Source organism: Dermacentor andersoni, chromosome 5 (genome assembly GCF_023375885.2).
Source record: "Dermacentor andersoni chromosome 5, qqDerAnde1_hic_scaffold, whole genome shotgun sequence".
In the NCBI taxonomy this organism is placed as follows: Eukaryota; Metazoa; Arthropoda; class Arachnida; order Ixodida; family Ixodidae; genus Dermacentor; species Dermacentor andersoni.
In genome coordinates this window covers 22,434,051-22,454,470 of record NC_092818.1, presented here as the reverse complement: position 1 = coordinate 22,454,470, position 20,420 = coordinate 22,434,051, and the positions used below count along the sequence as shown (strand labels likewise).

Sequence of the window (20,420 nt, the reverse complement as noted above, 5' to 3'; positions counted from 1 at the left end):
GGTAAGTGCCTGGGATTCTGGCACGGGGATTGGCGTGGGGCCCCAGACACTTTTGCCAACATGAGTTTCGTTACGACTCCGGTGAAATACTTGGGTGTTCCCCTTCAGTGCTACAAAGACATTGAGTCGTACTGGAGGAGTGAAGTGGATAACCTTCGGGACAGGGTAAAGAAATGGAATGGCTGGAATTGGTCTATGTTTTCCAGAGCCACAATTTGCAACATATTTTTAGTGAGCAAACTTTGGTACATACTCCAAGTCTTGCATTGCTCAAGGGTAAACATCCAAAAAATTCACCGGGTGCTCGCAGTGTTTGTGTGGGCATCGTCTTGGGAGAGATCAAGTCGCACCAATTTGTTTCTTCGAGTTCGAAATGGAGGACTTGGATTGTCACATTTGTTTTTGAGACAGGTAGTCAATCGCTTTTTTTTCTTCAGGGACGCAAGAAACCCGTTTTTATACACTGTCTGCCAACTTCGCCTGGGCAAACACTTGCCCGAAATGGTTGCCTCAGCGGGCAGTTTGCCAGGGGGTGTTTATGGTTTTCTACGTGAAGTTGTGGTTTCATGCAGGTTTTTGTCAGCGCGTTTTTCACTTCAATATTTGAGTGACGTCAACCGGACAAAACTGTACAAGGACCTGTGTGATGTTGTTCTTCCCGTGCCTTTATATCGGTCTCTCTACAGAGCTAGCCACGGGCACAATGTTCTGAAGCGCGTTAATGCGATGCTAGTACCGTCAGGCGCTAAGACGTTCTTTTTTAAATTGCACCCCGGAACGCTGTCTGTCAAACCGTGGCTGGCTGAAAGAGGTTTCTTTGTTCCTTGGGGCACTTATTGTACAATTTGCAAGCAGGAGGAGACAATTGAACATGTTTTTCTGCATTCTTGGGATGCCGTTTTCCTCTGGGATGTGCTCCAGCGCACAATCAAAAAAGATTTCCCCCTAGATGCGTATGGGATTCGCTACTTGCCAATAGAGAGTGATGATGGTACCCCATTCGATGTGATCATGCTTATTGCCCTGCATAGCATTTGGAAATGTAGAATGGTGGTAAGGCACACCGATCTCGATGCAAGAGCGGCTCGCCAGTATTTCAAAGAAAGCATACGGAACTTTGTAGAGGAACAAAATTTGCTGGAGTGCATCCCAGAGTGGTTGCCACGTGTGGAATTATTATTGGCGATAAGGGAGTTTTAGCACAAGCGCAGCCGCACAAGTTCTGCGGTCGTTTTTAACATATTGTGAGTGTGCCTTTTGATTATTTGTGAATGTGTATTTTTTATCCGGGCCAATGACCGGCAATAAAGAAAAAAAAAAACTCGTGGCTCAGTGGTAGCGTCTCCGTCTCACACTCCGGAGACCCTGGTTCGATTCCCACCCAGCCCATCTTGCAAGAGTTGAGCCAAAGCCACCTAGAAACAAGCGCAGCTGCTTACATACCGCCGCGACGCCGCGAGCGACGGCGCGAGTTGGAGCCCCGTTTCTCCTCTGTCGTGACGTCACGGTGTCACGTGGTCAGCCTTGAAGGCGACGCCGCGAGCGACGGCGCGAGTTGGAGCCCCGTTTCTCCTCTGTCGTGACGTCACGGTGACACGTGGTATTGAAGGCGATACCGCCGCGCCTGAGGAGCTGGGTTGAGCTCTAGTAATATGCTTCGCATAAAAAACTTTTATTTTTACGCCAGCGTCTGGCGCTCAACCCGTGTCGGTCAGCTACCAGTCCTCACCCAACACGTCTCGGACGTGCTGGATAAGCACCAGCAGGAGAATGTTAGTTGCATGGGGTGGTGGCGTGAGCCAGTCCGCCCATGACCATGGCTTGATGTTAGTGGGAATGGTGGAGAAGGCTGACTGCAGTTTGGGTTGAGTGTGAGGGCAATGCCATAGACAATGCTCTAGGGACGGATATTCCATGCAGCTCGGGCATTTCGGTGTCTCAAAGGTAGGCCTTGAATATAGTGACGGAAAAGAGGAGTCACTATTGAATTTGTTTGAAGTCTTCGGAGAATAGCGCTGTCTTCTCGCGAGAGGTTAGCAGGAGGAGTAATAAAGGCGACAGCATTGGCACGAAGTTGCTTTAAAAGGGATGTGCGCTCTTTATGCAAAGTCTTTCTGTGTTCCCTTGGGTTAAATTCGGATGGCCATAGGCACAGTGGACCCGGAAAAGTAACTACGCGGGTAAGCTCATGAGCTCGGGAGTTCCCCCCCCCCCCCCGATGCCTTGGTGCCCAGGTATCCACTGCAAGGTAACACAGAGCGAAGGGTGCGCACCCAAGTTACATTGAAGTAGCCTGTGTATATGCTCAGGTAGCAAGTTGTCGCGAAACATGGGGCATGCATCTTGGCTATCGGTGTGAATAAATATGCGTTGGGTAGGATGATGAGACCGGGTGACTGCTTCGAGAATAGCAAGAGCCTCTGCGTCGGATGGGTCGGGGACTCCTATGTGTGCGTTTACATGCTCGTAGTCAGGGCCGACTACTCCAGTTAGACGTCTACCCTCCGAGTGACTGGCGTCCGTATAATAATACGTAGTGTCTGGTAGTGGGCTTTCCCTATTTACTCGTTTGACTAACTGGGAGCGGCAAGCTTCGGGTTTGTGCGGCTGCATATGTTGTGGTATGGGTAGGACCGTGAATCTGGGTAGTGAGTCCCATGGTGGTGAATACAACGGTGGAAAAGGGGGTAGGGCACCTGTCTGGTATCCTTGATGTTCGAGCAGTTTGCGCCCTTGTGGGGATGTTTGAAACCTTTGACTTTGTGCTTGTCTGTGAATTGTAATACGTTCATCAAGTGTGTTGAAAAGCCCAGTGGCGGCCACAAGGTCGTTTGCGGCAAATCGGGGTACTCCTAAAGCTAATCTCGTATATTTGCGGAGCGATGTTTCTAATTTGGAGGGCTTGGTCTTCGTGAGAGATTGATATGGAAGTTGGTAGAGCAGGCGGGAGTAGACAAGCGCCTCAATAATCCTTCGAAGTTCTTCCTCCTTAGTCCTCTGTGTTTACGTGTTACTCTATATAGCATGTGGTATATCTGGTTTAGTTGTCGGATTGTTTTTTTTCAACCATACTTTAGCTCTACCGTCATCCTGAAGGATGAAGCCCAGTATTTTGATGTTAGATCGGCGCGGTATTTGAGTGTGTTCGATATGGAGACTAATGCTTTGGCGCTGCTCTTCCCCGCGGCGGCCTATTTGATTAGTTACTACTATGTACTCAGATTTTGCTGGAGAACACTTAAGCCCAATACCGTTAACGTATTCGTGAATGGTATCTAAGCCTGACTGGATGGTGTGCTCCTGTTCTCCAAGGGACTCCTTGCAACATCATATAGTAATATCATCTGCATAAATATTGTGTTCGAGTAGTGCGATGGAAGAGAGCCGGGCAGGCAGATCGAGCAAAGCAATATTAAAGAGAGTGGGTGACAGGATTGAGACTTGAGGGACTCCTATACTAAGAGGGTATGGCGCTGAAAGCTCTCCATTGATTTGAATTTGTATAGAGCGACCGGTAAGAAAATCTTTAATATAATTGCAGAGGCGGGCGCCGGTTCGTAAAGTCAAGAGGTTCTTGAGGATAGCGAAGTGTTTCACGTGGTCGAGCGCCTTGTGTATATCTACACCTGCGATTACTCTGGTTTGTACGAGACTGTGATTTTGATACAGATATTCTGAGATACGAAGTATGGTATCCTGAGTGTTAACATGTGATCTAAAGCCTGTCATTGTGTAAGCAATAGCACTGCTGTTCTCTAAGTGCCAGTTGAGACGGTTAAGGGCCATGCGTTCCATCAGTTTGCTTACACACGACGGTAAAGATATAGGACGTAGGTTTCGAGATTGGTATTATTATTGCCGTTTTCCATTCCTCTGGAAGGATTCCGGATTCCCAAATATTATTGATGTATTCTAAAAGTTGCTCTAACTGAGAAGAGGGTAAGTTACGAAGTGTACTATAACTAATCCCATCTTTGCTAGGCGTTGTGTTTCGTTTCAGCGAAGTGAGAGCCGTATGTAACTCAGCTAAAGTAAACAGGCTGTTTATGCCTGTTCTACTCTCTTCGAGTGACTCAGTTGGGTAATCCGGAAGTTGTCCTGCATATTGGTCCAAGGGATAGAACGTCTGACGAATTTCATCAGCTATTTCTTCGCGTGTCTGGCCAGAGCTCATCATTATCTTGTCCATGTTGTGTCGTGGTTTTCCTTGGCCTTTTGGCCAAGGCCTCTCCTTGGCCTCTCGCAGTATGTAGGCGGCCGTTGAGCTTGTCACATGTTTCTAACCAGTTTTCGGTGCAAAGTTTTTCCGCGTATTCTTATGCTTCTAATCTCATTTGCTCAATAAGTTTGCGAAGACCATTATTACGTTTATGTTTCTTCCAATTCTGCACTATCCTGTGTCTTTTATCCCATAAGCTAAGCAAATGAGAGCCTATGTGTGGGTTTTCAGCAGTACGCGCAATCATTTTGGTGTACTTGTGCCTCGTCTCGCTAATATTCTTCACCCATGAATGTAGGTCCGGCTGTTCGTCGGCCCTGTCTAGGTCTCATCGGAATCGGCGCCAGTCAGTAAGTTGTGTATTAGAAGTTGCGTTAACAAGGCGAGTCTTAGAGCGAGGAATGCTTAGAGTAACTTCAATGATGTAATGGTCACTTCCAACACTTTCTTGAAAATTCGCCCAAGTTACATTCCCAATTCCGCGGTACTAGCTTAAGTCGGGGTTAGAGTCACGTTCGACACTGTTTCCATGGCGCGTGGGCTCGGTTGTGTCATTAAGGAACGTATACTTGTTATCTTGCATTTTTCTTTCGAGGCGCTGCCCTGCTTTCGTTTTGCGCTGGTAGCCCCATGATATCTTATGTGTATTGAAATCCCCAGCTATAATGATGTCTTTCTCCTTATGTAGTTTTGTGTACATGTCCAGCCATTTCAGAGAAGAAGGACCGTCGAGCCTTGGGGCCCAGTATGCATTGATAATTAGAACGTCCCGGCTGCCGAAGCGGCATTTGACAGTAACGTTCTCCGGAGTCGAATTGTTTATGAAGTCAGTATCGATTTGTATAGCTGGAGCATGTTTGGCCACATATGTTATAGTGGTAATGGGAACGGTCACACCCTGTGGAGCTCTTTTGTCTCGTTTAGTAATACTTCCTTGGGTAAAGTGTTCATATCCCGGTAATGATATAAGTCCGCAAGCTCCTTGAATTAAAAGGATATCTGGTTTCTGCACTTCTCGGCAGATGAATTTTTGTAAGGAAGCCTTCTTCCTTCGAAGGCTCCTGCAATTCCATTGCCATATTACTAGACGTCGATTTGGGCCTGCCATATTATACGGAGGGCTCATCGAGCTTGAACTGAGTGGATGTCTGTGCGCGTGCGAATATTTGCGCGTTGGCTACTAGCTGTTGAACGACGACATCAGTGCGTGCAATTTCTTGCTGTAGATATTGCATTTCAGCCTGTATCGTGCGAATCGCTGAAACTTCATTCGCGAGGCTGTCTACTTTAGCCGTTAATACCTGGACCGCTCGTTCAAGGCGCTGCATGCTTGTTTGGTCCAGCATGTGCGATGGTGTTGTAGATGGTGCCATAGGGCGCTGAAGAGCTTGAGAGTACGAGTAATGAGGAACTGGAGTCCGTAAAATAGAACGGGTTGACTGTGAAGTGTTAGGTGAGGATTGTGAGGAATTAGTAGGTAGGTTTGGATGGACTGGCTCACCGTTATCAGAGGCTAGCTGGCTCTTGTCATTTCTGGGACGTTTCGGCTCCTGAGTGGTAGATCGCCTGGCGATCTTAGACGGCGGGCTTCCATTTGGAGATTTTTTTCTGGTGGTGTGGTTGGCACTGCTACTTCGGCTGCGGTTGCGGCTGCGACTGCGGCTGCGACTGCGACTGCGACTCCGGCTGCGACTACGACTCCGGCTTCGACTCGTCTGCCGAAGAACTGCAAACCGGTTGGAAGTAGCGATGGAGGTGTCTGGGGTCTTGTCAGCACCGCGTGAGGAAATTTCAAGGCGTCACCTTGAGTACATTTCTTTCTATAAATTTCAAAAAGTTAACAGATCCCACGAATCGATGTAAGCGAAGCTTTGTCCGCTCTTTACGTTCCTTGAGCTTATTTGGCGATGATATATTGACGCCATACGACAGTCGTGACGTGAAGTGAAATGTTGCCTGCGCTGCTTATGTTTGTTGTTCTTGCTCAGTTCGGCGCTTTAAGCGAGCCTTCGTCTCCGCGGCACTAAGTGCACGCTACGCAGCCATTCTGGGTTGTAGCGTTGTAGCTCACAAAACTGGCCCCTCTCTCTCTATTCCCTCGCTAACATTCTGACCACATCTTCCCTCTACTGCCGTTGCTGTCACGGGTGAGCACGCCGACAAGCGCGGCAGCGCCGGCGCTGCATTTTGGGGGGTTGCGCCTACACTGTAAAATAATTTACACCCTTAAATCTATGAAAGGGTCTAAATGTGTCTATAACTCACGCCATTAGGGTGTGATTTATATAACTCAGACCCTAAGAATGTGAGTTATAGACACATTTACACCCTTTTCACCTTTAAGAGTGTAAATCCTTTTACAGTAAGGTTACAGCGTCCAGAGGAAATTGTGCACATGCGGCGTGGCGTAAATGTTGACACGGGCTCCTCGGGTTGTCTTTGATTTGTGCCACACTCCTGTCATGTACTAACGCGATCAGGCACTCACCCAGGATTTTTTTTTCGTAGGGGGGGGGGCTACCCAAAGTAACTTTTCTATGCAAATGAGGGGGGGGGGCACCTTTACTAGTACAAATGTTAATAACGCCCACCATTCGCCATAAAAACGCGTAAACCCTCGAAAGAGAAATGAAACAAGGTGTATTTTACAGGTATGCCTGTGCGATACATCTATCCTTTACTTGGCAAACAAAGAACCACGCCAAATGGACTCGCGCAGGAGAGAAGCGCAGGAAGAACACTGCCAAGAACAAGTAAAGAAGCGAAAGTGTAAAATAAAGATTACTTTAGTAGAATATAACTTCAAAAACAGTAGTTGGCAACAAAGGCCCACAGACCGCGCTGAGCTGTGTTACTCTGCCAGCCAATGCCAGAAGCAAACAAAATCGTCGTCATGCGGCCTTTTCAAAATGGCGTCGTACTTGATACCTCCGGAGCGTCTGCTGTTCTTCAAAAGTTTTTTCATCGTTGGAAACAATGAGGTGTGCAACAGACATGGACAAAATGTTTCGAGTCTGAGCATTCCACTCTTCAAAAGTCTGCTGTGCATTTCATTTCACTGCTGAACCCCTTTTACTCATGAAACTTCACTACCAACTGAAGTGAAACTTCACAACAAATAATTGTAGCGAAGCAAGCATGTCATTTCAGTTCAATAATGAAGTAGGCATTCGCCATTCCACTATAATAGGCGAGGAGAAAGGTATAAATTACGCGCTAATAATTATATTTTTGTAGTTACCGCCTCATTTGGGTAGCAGAAGAGGTTTGAAGTACGAATTATTTGCAGCCTTGCGGAAGAACAGTGGCTGGGGGTCATGAGTGCGTGGGCGGGGCTTCATTGCCAACTTAAGAGGAAGCTTTAGCTCGGGTGCTCCTATCTAAATTCATGTAAAGGGAAAACTCGTTTTTCTCAGCAACAACTGCACCAAATTTGACGAGGTTTGTTGCATATAAACGAAAAACTTAACCTCTAGTTACTGTTGGGCTCGAATGTTTGCTTTATATTGCCAATTTTTATTAAAAATTATCAAAAATCAAAAATTTAAAGAAAGCGAGTCTATCAAGTTTAAAACTTTGTCTTTCGGCAACGAGAAATGATATCACAAATGTGTGAATTGCATCTAATAGTACATTGAAAGCGGACAAAAGTGATTTGTTACATATGAATCTGAAAAGAATTTAGTAATATGAAAATACACCTTTTGCAGAACCCTTGTACACAACGCAACAAATTCACCTAAGATGTAAAATGATATATCGAATTTGTCCGCTTTGAATGGTCTACTGGATGCCGTTTACAGAACTACGACATCTATTGATGCAGGGCTATGGATTTGTAAACTTCGTGCTTCTAGTTTTTTCAAACTGTCAAATATTTGAAAATCTTTTTAACAAAATTCAGGCACTAAACCGAAATTCCGCTTGAAACAGTCACTAGAATTTAACTGTCCCTCTCAAATGCAACACATTTCATTAAAATCGGTCCAGCGGTTATCTCGGAAAAACGTTTTTGCGTTTTACGTGTATTTGAATAGGTCGCCTTGGAGTTCGGCCCGAGCTAAAGCTTCCTCTTAAATTGTATCCGACTATAGTAGCGTTTTTCGAATTATCTCTGGAAGGAATATACAGAAATATATATTTAGTTTATACAGAAAAAATATATAGTTAGCAGTCTGAAATTCTGCTACAGGGGTGTGTGATCCGCAGTCAAGGATTTCTTTTTTAATTTCAACCAAACAGCCCGTTAAATTTACGTATTTTCTCCTCTTCCTGTGCGTGCAATATTCAGTAAATAATTAGCTGCGAAGTGCGTTTACTGAGACTTTACTTTTCAAATGTTCCTCCACCTTTCAACAGCACTTACTGTACAGCAGCCTTGGAAAAAGATTCGCGAATATAAGAATCCTCCCATTTCATGGCTCCCCATTAATGGGTATGACCCACACGTTCGGTAGAAAACAACGACAGCGCTGGAGCGCGTATGCTCGCGTTGTCACCCCATGCACGAGCCGCCGGCTGGCACGCGCCAGGCCTTCGTCTTTGATCGAACGTCGGTTTCGGCTGGGCGTGTCCGGCTGACGGTGCACTCGAGCACCCGCAGCTGGCGAAGCCGTCCGAGGACCGGGCGCGCCTCTCCGACGCCGGGGTGCTTCGTCACCACGTGGCACCGGAAACAGAGTGGCGTCATCTGCGTTCTGCTTCGCTGTACCGGATCCCCGGATCTTGCCTACACACTGCGTTTTCAGCAGCTCCCCGTTGGTGTAACAGGTAACCATGTTAACCTGTTTTATGACGCAGCGGGTTTCGGTTTTGTGAAATAACTTCCTTGAAGCGAGAGCTTAAGGGTCCCGTTGCCCATAAATATCGGTGCCGTAGGCGTTGCTCGCGCGTCGACCGCATTTTGGCCGGGCATTGGAAGTGAGTGAAAACTCCCGACGGAAGTAAAGAATTATTTGCAGGGCAAATAATGTTCGCATTGGCGCCCAATATCTCGGGGAGGTTCTTGTAACGAAAGCAATCGAGCGGAAAAGAAAATTTGCTTTTACCTGCAAATGGAACCCAAAACCTTCGGAATGGAAAACGGCCACGAGGGCTCGTTGGTTCAAGCGTTCCACCGGGGGTCGTAGTGAATGTTTAGTGGTCTTAGTAACCACCAAACATTCACAGTAAAGGTGGTAACTTAGTAAAGTGTCTTAGAGAAACGCACTCTTGCCTGCTAGGTAATTGAGTACAGTAATTGAGAATGTCCTCATTATCCTGAAGTGCATGCGAGTGCTGGCATGGTTTATTGTACTTAAGCAAATGAATGCGTTTGTATGTGTCAAGTACTCATAAACAGATTCCGTTCTGACTTGGTAATGTCTTAGAGAAACGTACTGACGCATCCATTGCAATTGTGAGCATGGTAATTAAGAATGAAGTAAAGGTGCGTGGTGGTTCGTTGAACTTAAATGACTTGATGTGCGATGTATCGATGATAAGGTTGTGGTTCGAGCATATCTTTAATGAGTGCATAGGGTAAATTTTTAACTTAAAGGCAGGTGACATCTGAGTGTTCAGAATGTTCGTTGAATTAGAATAGATGTGATTGCGAATATCAAAAACGGGTTACTTGATTTAGTATACATGAGTGTCGTAGTAATTAGTGATTAGTGATTGATCTTCAATTGCCGCTTAGTGATTGGTGATAGCTTGCGATTGGTCATTCGTGATAAAGAAATGGGTATGCTATGAGAACCAGCTCGTGGTCAAGGTATGAGAGCATGAGAAACAGTCAGACACCTCTTAATGCTAGCAAGTTCTACTGTAAAAGGCAAGGCTTAAGTGTCTCCCCAATTTTTTTACTCTAGCACTTAGTCCATATGGTAAGGAGTGCTCTGAAATAGTTCTTAAGCTTTCTACTGACATACTTTTTTGCCGTCGTTGCGCTTAATTAGATTGCAGGGGCGAAAAAGGCAAATATTAACTTTGTCTGAGAAGATATCCTAGAGCACTATATAGCGTGCTGGTCGCAGCGCCAATTGAGAGCAGGTTGCTTTGTGGCACAGTGTCAGATTACACTGTATTATCTCGCGTAATTGTTTTACTTCTTTTCCGTGTTTATCAGAGCAGATTATGCCCGTTAATAAGTTATATGTTGGTTCAATACAAGAGTATCTTATTACGCACGTGTCGCGAATATTGTTTACGTTCTTGTATATACGCGAACACCAGCAAATAATGTCTAAGCTGCATTATTACATGTAATAATAGGGCACGAAGTCGAACCGTGGCGGAATTCGTTCGTCGAACGATGCTACACTTGCGTCTATGGCAATATGAGCGTGTTTTTGGCCACTACATCACCCAATACGGAGTGCATCAAAGGGAAAATTATAATCCACTAGACCATAGCCTTAAGCTACAAAGGCTGCAGTATTGCTCTCAAAATTCGAATATTTTCAACAGAAAGTTTTCCTTTCACGAACGGTTTTGCACCTTGCAATCATCCTTAGGACTGATCAGCCGTCATTTGTGTCCCTATGCTTCAAGTTGTCGTTTGATTCAGCCTGGCTCAGCGATCTGCTAGACTCTCGGATATAGCAGAAACGCGTCGGTTCTGGTTTTAATATCTGGTCTAGATAGATTTTGGATTTGCTTTCGAATTTAGTGGCTACAGTGTGGTGGATGATAATTTTCTTCTTCATTAACCGTCCTCCATCTTGCGAGATTCCTCAGAACTAACCAGGCATAAAGATATGGTTTCTCGACTCACACTATTGCAAGTTTTGAATTCCTCACTGTGGCTACAATATCATACAGAGCTAATTTAGAGTCATGTAAATCATGAAAATCAAGCCGCACACTCTTAGTCGCGACGGTGGCACTTCCGCCAGTGTATGCGAGATGCCTTAACAACCGTATCATGCGCCGCATATCAAAGCCGCGGGCTGTGCCGATTTTCACCCATTGTGGGCAATGCTCCCGTGAGGGAGCCAGAAATTTAGAAACGATTCCAAATCTTTTTTTTTTGTGCTCTGATCCCCTCTTTAAAACAGAATCATGCTGACCAGACGGGCTTCCATCACACTCGACTTCATAGGGTAAAAGATCTTCAGTAGGCTTCATGGAAGAAACGCTTAGTCAGCTGTTGATGGAAAGGTATGCCAAGAAGCTAGCGGTATCGACTGCGCATAGTGTTGCATGAACCGCCTTCTATTCCAAATATCGTTTGAACTCGTGATATCTCAGCGGCTCATGGCAGCCGTTCTGCGAGGAAACCCAAGTGTACATACAGATCGGCGTCATTGTGGCTGAGGAGTCCAAAGATTCGGCGGTTGTCAAACACGTTTTGCAGCGCCTGAGAGAACATGATCTGCGCCTGAACGAATACCAATCCAATCAAAAGGAAGTGACTCCCGCACAGTATAGTGACCCGAACGGTTATAGAACTGAGGACGACAAAAGCTTTGCATCAGTGTCCAGAACCACCTATGAAGTGTTGACTCATTAACTACCATGACAAAATTCTGACATGACTGCCAAGTATTATGGTTCACTTTAAGCTCCTTTGGCAAAAGGTGCCACTCGGAACATGGCGAGCGACAATGACAGGGTAGTTAAAAGCTTAAAACGTTCACTCAAACCGAAAATTTATGCTCATTACCCCTTCTTAAGCGCATTCCTTCTGCTTGCGATGCTACTCCAGTAGGTGTCAGAGCGCTGTTGATTCATCGAACTGGAGTAATCTACTGCCCCATTGCTGCCGCATATTGACAGATTAAAAAAACTACAACTTGAAAAAGCACTGGCTCCTCTAGTTGGCGTTAACCACTATCAGGGCTACCTTTAGAGTACGTTCTCTAGACTCGCAACAGGCCACAAGCTGCTAAAATGGTTTCTCTTGGTGAGGATAAACATAATTAGGCCTTAGCAGGAGCTCACTATCAAAGTTGGTAATGGATGCTCGAAGGCTGCAGATATACCTGTCTTAAATGGGAAGGTTCAAGCATCACCAGTGTAAATGCACTCTATCATTCGACACAAAGAAACAATGGTCTTGATAAAATCGTGAAGGAATCTATGTGCTAGCTGCAGAAAGCCTGCGCGATAGTGCTTAAGAATGAGAGCGTTCACTGCTCGTGGACGGTAACTTGCCTGAAATCGGGAGCTGAATCTGATACGGCTAGCCTCAATACCTGGAAAGGACAGTTGAACATTTCGTGCCCCATTTGAAGAAGATATAGGAAGCATAAGTGAACTATGGGTTGGTGTTCCGGAATACCTGAGCTCTTGCATCAAGACACCTAGTGGGGGCTAGAAACAAAAATCGGCCAAACCCACGCACTGTAGTAGTCAATTTAAGGGAAGCTTTGTATGCTGTTTGCTTTGATTGAAGATAATTATCGGCGATGCTGATGGACAATGTTTAATTTCTTCAGCGTTTAGTCTAATACGAGACTGGCGTGTGGACGTTACCGTTACCTTGGAGGCACCACTGCTCTTTGTCTGCGCAGTTCACAGAATATACAGGGAAGCATGTTTCCTTGCGTCTTTGTTTTGCGTCATTGTTCGTAACGTTTGAGAGGTTTGAGCATTATCGTTGCCTCACATGCCGCGTCGCAACGTCGCAGAAGTGTCAAAATTTTAATGGATGATGGGGCTGTTCGTCATTAAAAAAATTGAGTATGTATACATTGAACACATACATTCGCGGTTCGCTCCATGTTTCGATGAGTAGCGAGGACGCTCCTTTTACATGCGGCGCTACTTTCGGGCCTGGGTGTCCTCGACGCCGAGTTCACGCGTTGGAGCCATTTTCATAGCGCGTGTTTACGTTCTCCTTCTGCATACGTGGCCGGCACGCTGTCGAGACGCCAGCTTAAAGCACGCCCTTCAGGTTATGGACGATTGTAATGTTTGCACTATCCCAGCCCAGCACGCGGCCTTTATAGTCGAGCACCTGCATATTTCTCTAATAAGGAAGCAAGCACAGCACGTGCCATACCCTCAGACTTTGCAACGCTGTCGCGGCGGCGCCGGGCCGGGATGTGTGGAGGCGAGCACCATGCCTGGTACTGTTGCAAGAAAGCCAGCAGGGCATGCGATCATGGATGAATGGATGGATGGGTGGATTGATGTTATGAGCTTACCCTTTGGAACGGGGCGGTGGATTGCGCCACCAAGCTTTTGCTATTATACTGCCTAATGTCCTACATAGGTTAAAAAAGAAAAAAAAGAAACGATTAATTCCAATAACGAAATTTTCTGACTCCCTATTGTGAACTTAGCTTTTCTACGTCTCCGTTTTTTGTCGTTTCCCTACTTTTCTTCTATCAATCTTCCAATTGTCTCTTACTGATCTCTATTGCGGACATGTTTACCTTACCCCTGCTTTCGCTGGCACCAAGGGCTGCAAGGAGGCCAGTGAATCCTAAATCGACCACTGGGCAGATAGCTTAACATTCTAAGATGCTCCACCGTTTCCCTAGGTTAATTGCAGCAAGCAGACGCTTCTTCTTCCTTCTTATAACTCGCTTTATAAGTGCGTGTTCTAAAGCATCCTCATCTCACTTCGAATAGTAACGAGCTTCCTTTTGAGTTATCAAAATTGTTTCTTTCCTCATTTCGTTTTTTTTTCTCTTAAGTAGTTAATCAATGCAGGTTTCTTTGCCATTGTCGCCACCCATGAGACTATTTCAGCCTCTCTAACTTTCCGCTTGACCTTCTTTGTTGCTGTGTGGCCAGGAGGCGAGCGCCATCTGTTGGTATTGCAGGAAACCCAGCAGCACACGCGGCCATACCATCATGGCAGCGCCCGGAAAGTCTGCGGAAGAGACAAAGAAAGTTTTACTTTACTAACCTCTCCTGAGGATTTCATTGTACAGGGTATTGAATTCAGGCGTTGAATAACTTGAGCTTGGATGCGCGGTATTTGCACAAGATAGCGGAATGTCAGTGACACAAAAACCAGTACCATGGCCAGAAGCAGGGTAGAGCTACTCATGACTCCACATAAATTGCAGAGGACTCTTGAAGAAAACATTCGGTAAACCTAATAGTTTGTGCACTAATTATATTTGGGTGACAAGAATGCCCACTAAACACACAGAAGCCACCAAGCAAGAAATCAGAGTATTTGAATGGCTTGGTCTAACTCGCATGTTAGTATCAACGAAGAGCCCCTATTGATCGCGCCAGTTTCACACAGCTTTCTTTGCCTACCAGTTTTGCAATTGGCTTTGCTCTAGAGGAGGTCATCTTACTCACGCCGTAACATCTGTTGCTATTGTAGTGACCATGCGTACCGTCAGTGCCAGTGATAGAATCGTTTTTACACGGTTTTCCTTGGCATGACGCCTGACCCGTCGGCGCATAACATTGATTGCTTTTCTGCGATTGTGCCAGGCTCCCTACCTTGACAATGTGCCATGAAAGTTTTTCTTTATTTTTTTTTTGCTGTCTGTGCTTCGGGTACCGAGTAACGCGAAATATTGCGGAGTTGATAGTATCATCGAAAAGGACTGCTCGGTGAAATCGCCCCCGAATAAAACTGTTGCCACATTTAGTTCTGCAAGCTACACCACCGCAGCTGATGTAGGTTAGGGCTGTTCCTTACACGACTGTAAATAACGTGCACTTGGTGTTATTTGCGTTAGAAAAATCTATATTGGTTAAAATATTGGTGAATATTAACCTTTGCACACTCTACAAGGCATCTGTGAGACACAAGTTTGTGTGCTTCGGTGTATGTCTCGCCGTTCGCAGAACATTGGTGATGGCTTCACCTGATCGAGACTGGTTAAGCCATTTAGGCCGTCATCCACGGGTCACACCATACTCTGGTCGGAGTGTGACCAGGCGTGGCGATATGCCGAGCGACGCGGCCACCTACTGCGTGGAGAACTTCGAGCCCAGGCCTCCACAGGAACTGGTGTGTACCGTGTGCAAGGGTGTGTACCGTGACCCTGTGGAAGGGCCCTGCCGTCACGTCTTCTGCTCCATCTGCATCAATGGCTGGCTTGCAGTTGGCACGATTCCCGGAACTGGAAGCTGTCCTTTGTGTCGCAGAGAAATGTCTGTGTCGCAGGTTGTACCCGTTGTTCCCCTCGTTAACAACATGATCGCACGCCTCACCATTCGCTGCCCCAACAGGGAGACCGGCTGCTCAGCAAAGGTGGGTAGCTATTTAATCGCTCGCTTTTTCAACAGTAAGCTTGCAAGAATGCGAATAATATAATAAGCGGTGAGCAGAAAAATTTATCCTTTATGTGTCAGAGAAATGCCGTATTTACGCATGAATAGTGCTTTGTTAGTTTTTAGAATATGCCTTGCACGAGGTGGGCTTATGGCTACACACTGAGGCATTGAACTGCGTCTCGACAGCTATGCAAACTAAAGTTCCTGGTGCCTGACTATGAATTCATGTAGAGTCGGCGACATTTTTTGGGTATGGACAATGTTGCGAAATTCTCCGAACAACCGGCTATCCTGACAAAACAATTTGTGAAGGTAACATCAATTTCGTTATTTTTAGAGCACTAGCACAATAGGCAAATACATTCATTTGTTCAGCGCTGAACCGCATATAAGAAGACTACTTGAAATTCCGTCATAGACGATCAATTTAAAGCAATACTGTCAACGCCGTTCTGTCTAATAAGCGAACAGAGGAACATGATAGGCTTTCGCATCACTTGCTGGCTCATCGCCGTGGATACCGCCTGACTCACATGGCGCTCAGTTCAGCCCAGTACGCGTGATTCCATGCCGGAGCCGAAATGGTGTACTACAGCGGGTAATGAGGGAAAGCCAGCTCTGGATTCAGTGGTTAGACAGGGAGACAGCTCTTGTTCTAAAATAACTGCGTTTCATAGCAGCATTCACATACACGCAGCTCACTGTTTGCTTGAATTGCGCGGCACAATTCCGTATAGAAAGAGTATGCCGAGAGTAACCGAAGCGCCGATTATCAAAAAGAGCAATTAGTATTGTGAGACTACTTGTTGGCGATAGGAGAGCGGTGCTGCAGGTGCTCGTTTAGCAGGGGTGTCAGGCAGAAAAAAAAAGGAACAGAAAACAAGCGTCCACACAAAGTGGCGTCTTGAGCGTTCCGGGCTAAGTTTTCGCAAGAATAACACCTGTTTCGCACTGATGTGTAGCGTTGACAGTGGGAGCATGGTTTAGCGTTGCGCTGGAGCTCTTCGAACGCTGTCATAACGATGACATGTTTCGGAAGTTCTTTCAGAGTGTCTTGGCATCGCCAAAAAGGTCATGCGAGGTAGCAGTTGGTTGCTAAAGCTATGCATAGCGTAGGTGGACTGCGCGTGTGTGTGCGTGTGTGAACGGTAACAGGGTAAGAAAAATCACGTTTAACAAATACCACAAATCGTCTCAAATCGCTAAATTACTGAACGAGGTGGGCATTACTTGCACAAAATTTTGTATGCAAAGTGAAGAAATTAATGTTGAAAAACTATCTGTTATAGTAATTGAATCGGCACACATTTAGCAGTTAACAAATTGAAGCCAGGGGCCTCTGCATGGAACGAAGTTTGGAACTAGCCACAGCTCTGAAATAAGTGGTATAAAGCTTGCATGAAAAATGCACTTTTCTTCGACTCACTTTCTTAAGTAAACACGTTGTGCAAGGACCCTCGAAAATAAGTGAAACACAAATGTATTTCTTCGATCTCTAAACTGGTGTCGACCTTAAGTTCATTTTTCAAATGAGTGGGAGCTGCGAACAAGTGATCCACGTACCAATGTGTGCCGTAAAGCTAATAATTTAGAACGTAATAAATGAGATTACAGTAATTGCTTCATTTTGTATTTGTATGCATCTGCAAATACACGGATTTCATTGCAATCCAATTCAAGAAGTAGAATCGCGTTATAGGTCACAGATGAAATAAAAATGTTCGTTAAAGTGTATATCCAATACAATACAATCTTTATTGTGCATAAAGAAAAACAAAATACAGATTCAGGTCTGCCAGAGCCTCAGAAGGTTTGAATGGAAGTGCCTGACAGTCAGTTCACAAACTGCACGTGGTTATTAGCGGAGTTAGCTATCAGCGGGTCGGAACGAAATATTGATGAAGCTATACAAACTGTTCTTTTAAACTTCAAGAATCCTGAGTATTTTCTGGATCACACGTCTTCTCTTAGCTTCTAACAGAGGCATTGGTAATTTATTAAATATGGCTGGAACGTAATATTGCCGTGTTCTTCTTCGATGCTTTGTTCCCGTCTTGGGGATCACATAGAATTCCTTCGGTCTAAGGCTACGGGCTGGTGTTTACCGTATATAAAAATGATTATTTCAGAAGGGTTACAACATTACCATATTTTCGATAACCAGGAAAGGGAAGTTTGGCAAATTCAACAACTTGAAGATATCTGTATCTTTCCTTGGACACATATCGTGTGTCATTATCGACAACAGTGCACGTAAAATTCAGTTAATTCGTGAGCTCCACCTAAGGGTGCATTGACTGACAATAAACAGACAAGCCATAAAGTAGCACACTGTAAAGTAAAACTTCACAATAATTTTTCGCACGGAGATTGGCATAATACATCGGATATTGAATAATACACAGGAGACCGCACGCTACCTGTTACAGAGGTGGGACAAATACGAGTTCCATAATAGATCACAGTGGAAAAGCAATCCAAGATAACGGAAGATGCGTATTTAACCAGTTGACATGTGCATGTATAACAGTCAGATGTGTATAAGAATAACGGTTTCAAAGGCAGGATTTTTTTCATGCGGTTATTCAAACCTACAAGCTGCGTTTTCGAAGGGTTGACGCTTATTAAATTCGCCGCGAACCAGTCCACAGCTTTAGTTACCTTATTCTGTAAGGATATACTTGCATCGGAGAGATTAGTTTCACAGGGTACAATAACTATATCGTCGGCGTATTGATATATATGATCACCTACCACATTGGACAAATCATCCAGATAGATGTCACGTAATCCATACGGTATTTTCTTTTAAGCGGTGCAGGTTTTTATGAAAATGCTGCGAACTTAGCGAACGTGGTGTTCTTGTAAAGAAGTTGCAAACCAGGTGGACATCCGCTGCGGCTCATAAGGTGTTGCACAAGTTGTATTAACAATAATTCGTTAATTAACTTTCCTTAGTGTTTGGGAGAAGCTCAAATGCCAAATCTGGTGGCAGTCCCATCTTCATTCACTTAAAATTTTTTTAACATCCTATAGAGTTCTTCCTGAACCTTTGCTTTTGTTCCGGAGTAACCTGCATGGGTTTTATTTGTAGCTTCGTGCTACATACGAATGGATGGAAATTTTGGCTTTCATACTGTAGTGGTTGAAAGCCGCATCGCCAAGCTTGCATTCAAGAAATTGTTACCACTCCTGTCTTGGTCCTGATGTGGACCGACAGTATCTGTCAATAAATAAAAATAAAATAGAAATTTCGACCATGAATGCATGGGAGTCGCAGAGGCGTCTCCCAGGCATTCATTAACAATCGGGCAGTATTCTTCGTCCTGTTGTTGAGAAATTGGGGCTTAGTGACTGTGGGGGCTTAGCCCATGTGGTGTTAAGAGTGAAGGAGTGAACACGAATCCGTACAGACGCTGGCGCGAGACATGCGATGGTGAGCTATCAGGAATGGGGAGACGGCAGCGAGAAAGCGGGTCGGCGTATCGTTATTCCTTTGTGTGCATTAGATAACATTGAATTCATACTTGTGCTCGCGAAACTCCGCTGACGGCGTGATGGTCGGTCACGACCGAGAAGTGGCAGCTACCAAGAGATAAGCGCGGCGGCTTCGTTCAGCAAGACACCACTGCTCACTGATAGATTTTTGGCTACAATGACGAGCGAATGATTAGCAAAAGCAAGAACTCATTCATGGAAAATATGGTCGCGCTACCAGAGAACAGTGCCAAGACCATGACCGCCAGCGCCAGAGAGGAAGATTGAGGGGAGTGCATAGGATCGGATCTGCTCCCTAGTCTGTGAACGTGAGGGCCTGCATAAAATAGGTTTATTATGGCTTGAACGAAAGTGTACGGCAGTTGCAAGGAGTGGATGTATCGTGGAAGCAAGTACCGCGAACTTGCATAGGAAGATCCTGAAGTATATGACACGAGGCCTAGGAAACGGAACTGGTCTTTTTGACACAGCGGGTCAATAAGGTTGACGACTGCGGCATTTTTTACAAGGTTCGGCCGATATCCTTTCCAGAGAAACGAGCCAAAATCTTGATAATCTCGCTTTCGAAGGTGCCTGTTTTGTATCCTTAGCAAAATGGGGGAACTCTCCCAGAGCCTTGATAGTCTCGATTTCATATGTGCTTTTTTGTATTTTGTGCGAGATAGGCAATCTTTTCGTCGAAGCACCGCAGATTCAAGGACATAGAAGAAAATACGATGATATCATCAAGAGAGCATACACGCAAAGGCATTTCTTCCATGTAAGGACCGAGTGAGCTTGCACAATTTTCACTAGATCGCTGTCACTATGTACAAACTGAGCCCTGTGAGTGCTAGCCAGTGTCAATCATGGCAATGGCGATAGATGGAGCGCAACCTCAGAACCAAAAGCCCTACAGTACTTACGCACCAGTCGTATGTGATATTTTCATGGAGGCATTACCGTAGTGCTAAAGTTCAGTGGATACAGCGGGCCATGAGCGTTCGTTTTCCCTTTAGGTGCGAGTTCCTAAGCAGCGTTTACCCAGTTCACTGATTACTCCTGAACGGCTCCCCGCAAATTTTTGTCTTACTTACTGATGGCAATGATTATCTTTATATGCTATTTTGTCTGTAATTAAGTCTTTACAAGTCTTACACGGGTGGACATCAAGATTTCGCAAGTTCGCAATAGCTACTTACGAATTACAATATTGTTCGCTATTTAAAGTACTGAATGAGAATTTTGTCTTGAACTAATTTTGTTCCAATAATGACAGCCCTTACATAAATGTAAGCAGCATTGTGCAACTTAGACACTCTATATTACCCGCCATATTAGCACAGTGGTTGTGGCATTGCCTAGCTGAGTTAGGACCAAACAGTGAAACATTCCTGTCCTTCGAGCGCTTCCTAACCTTACGTGAGGCCTCCTTACAGCGAAGGACCGATGGAGGAAGCAAGCGTACTCTGAAAGCTCCCTTCACCCGTCCTCACGTAAGGAGCGGTTGTCGCATGCCTGGGTTCGAGATTATCTCTTAAAA

The 20,420-nt window shown here is 45.3% G+C and overlaps 1 protein-coding gene across 1 annotated transcript in view; it reads left to right on the top strand.

The window, feature by feature from the left end:
* Window positions 1-8,729: 8,729 nt before the first annotated feature.
* Window positions 8,730-20,420, top strand: part of LOC126529957 (uncharacterized) — a 29,521-nt gene continuing 17,830 nt past the window's right edge. Inside the window, exons 1-2 of the mRNA XM_050177423.3 lie at window positions 8,730-8,989; window positions 14,969-15,377. Of these exons, the coding sequence (XP_050033380.1) occupies window positions 14,979-15,377 (399 nt within the window). The 5' untranslated portion in view covers window positions 8,730-8,989; window positions 14,969-14,978. The remainder of the gene's footprint in view (window positions 8,990-14,968; window positions 15,378-20,420) is intronic.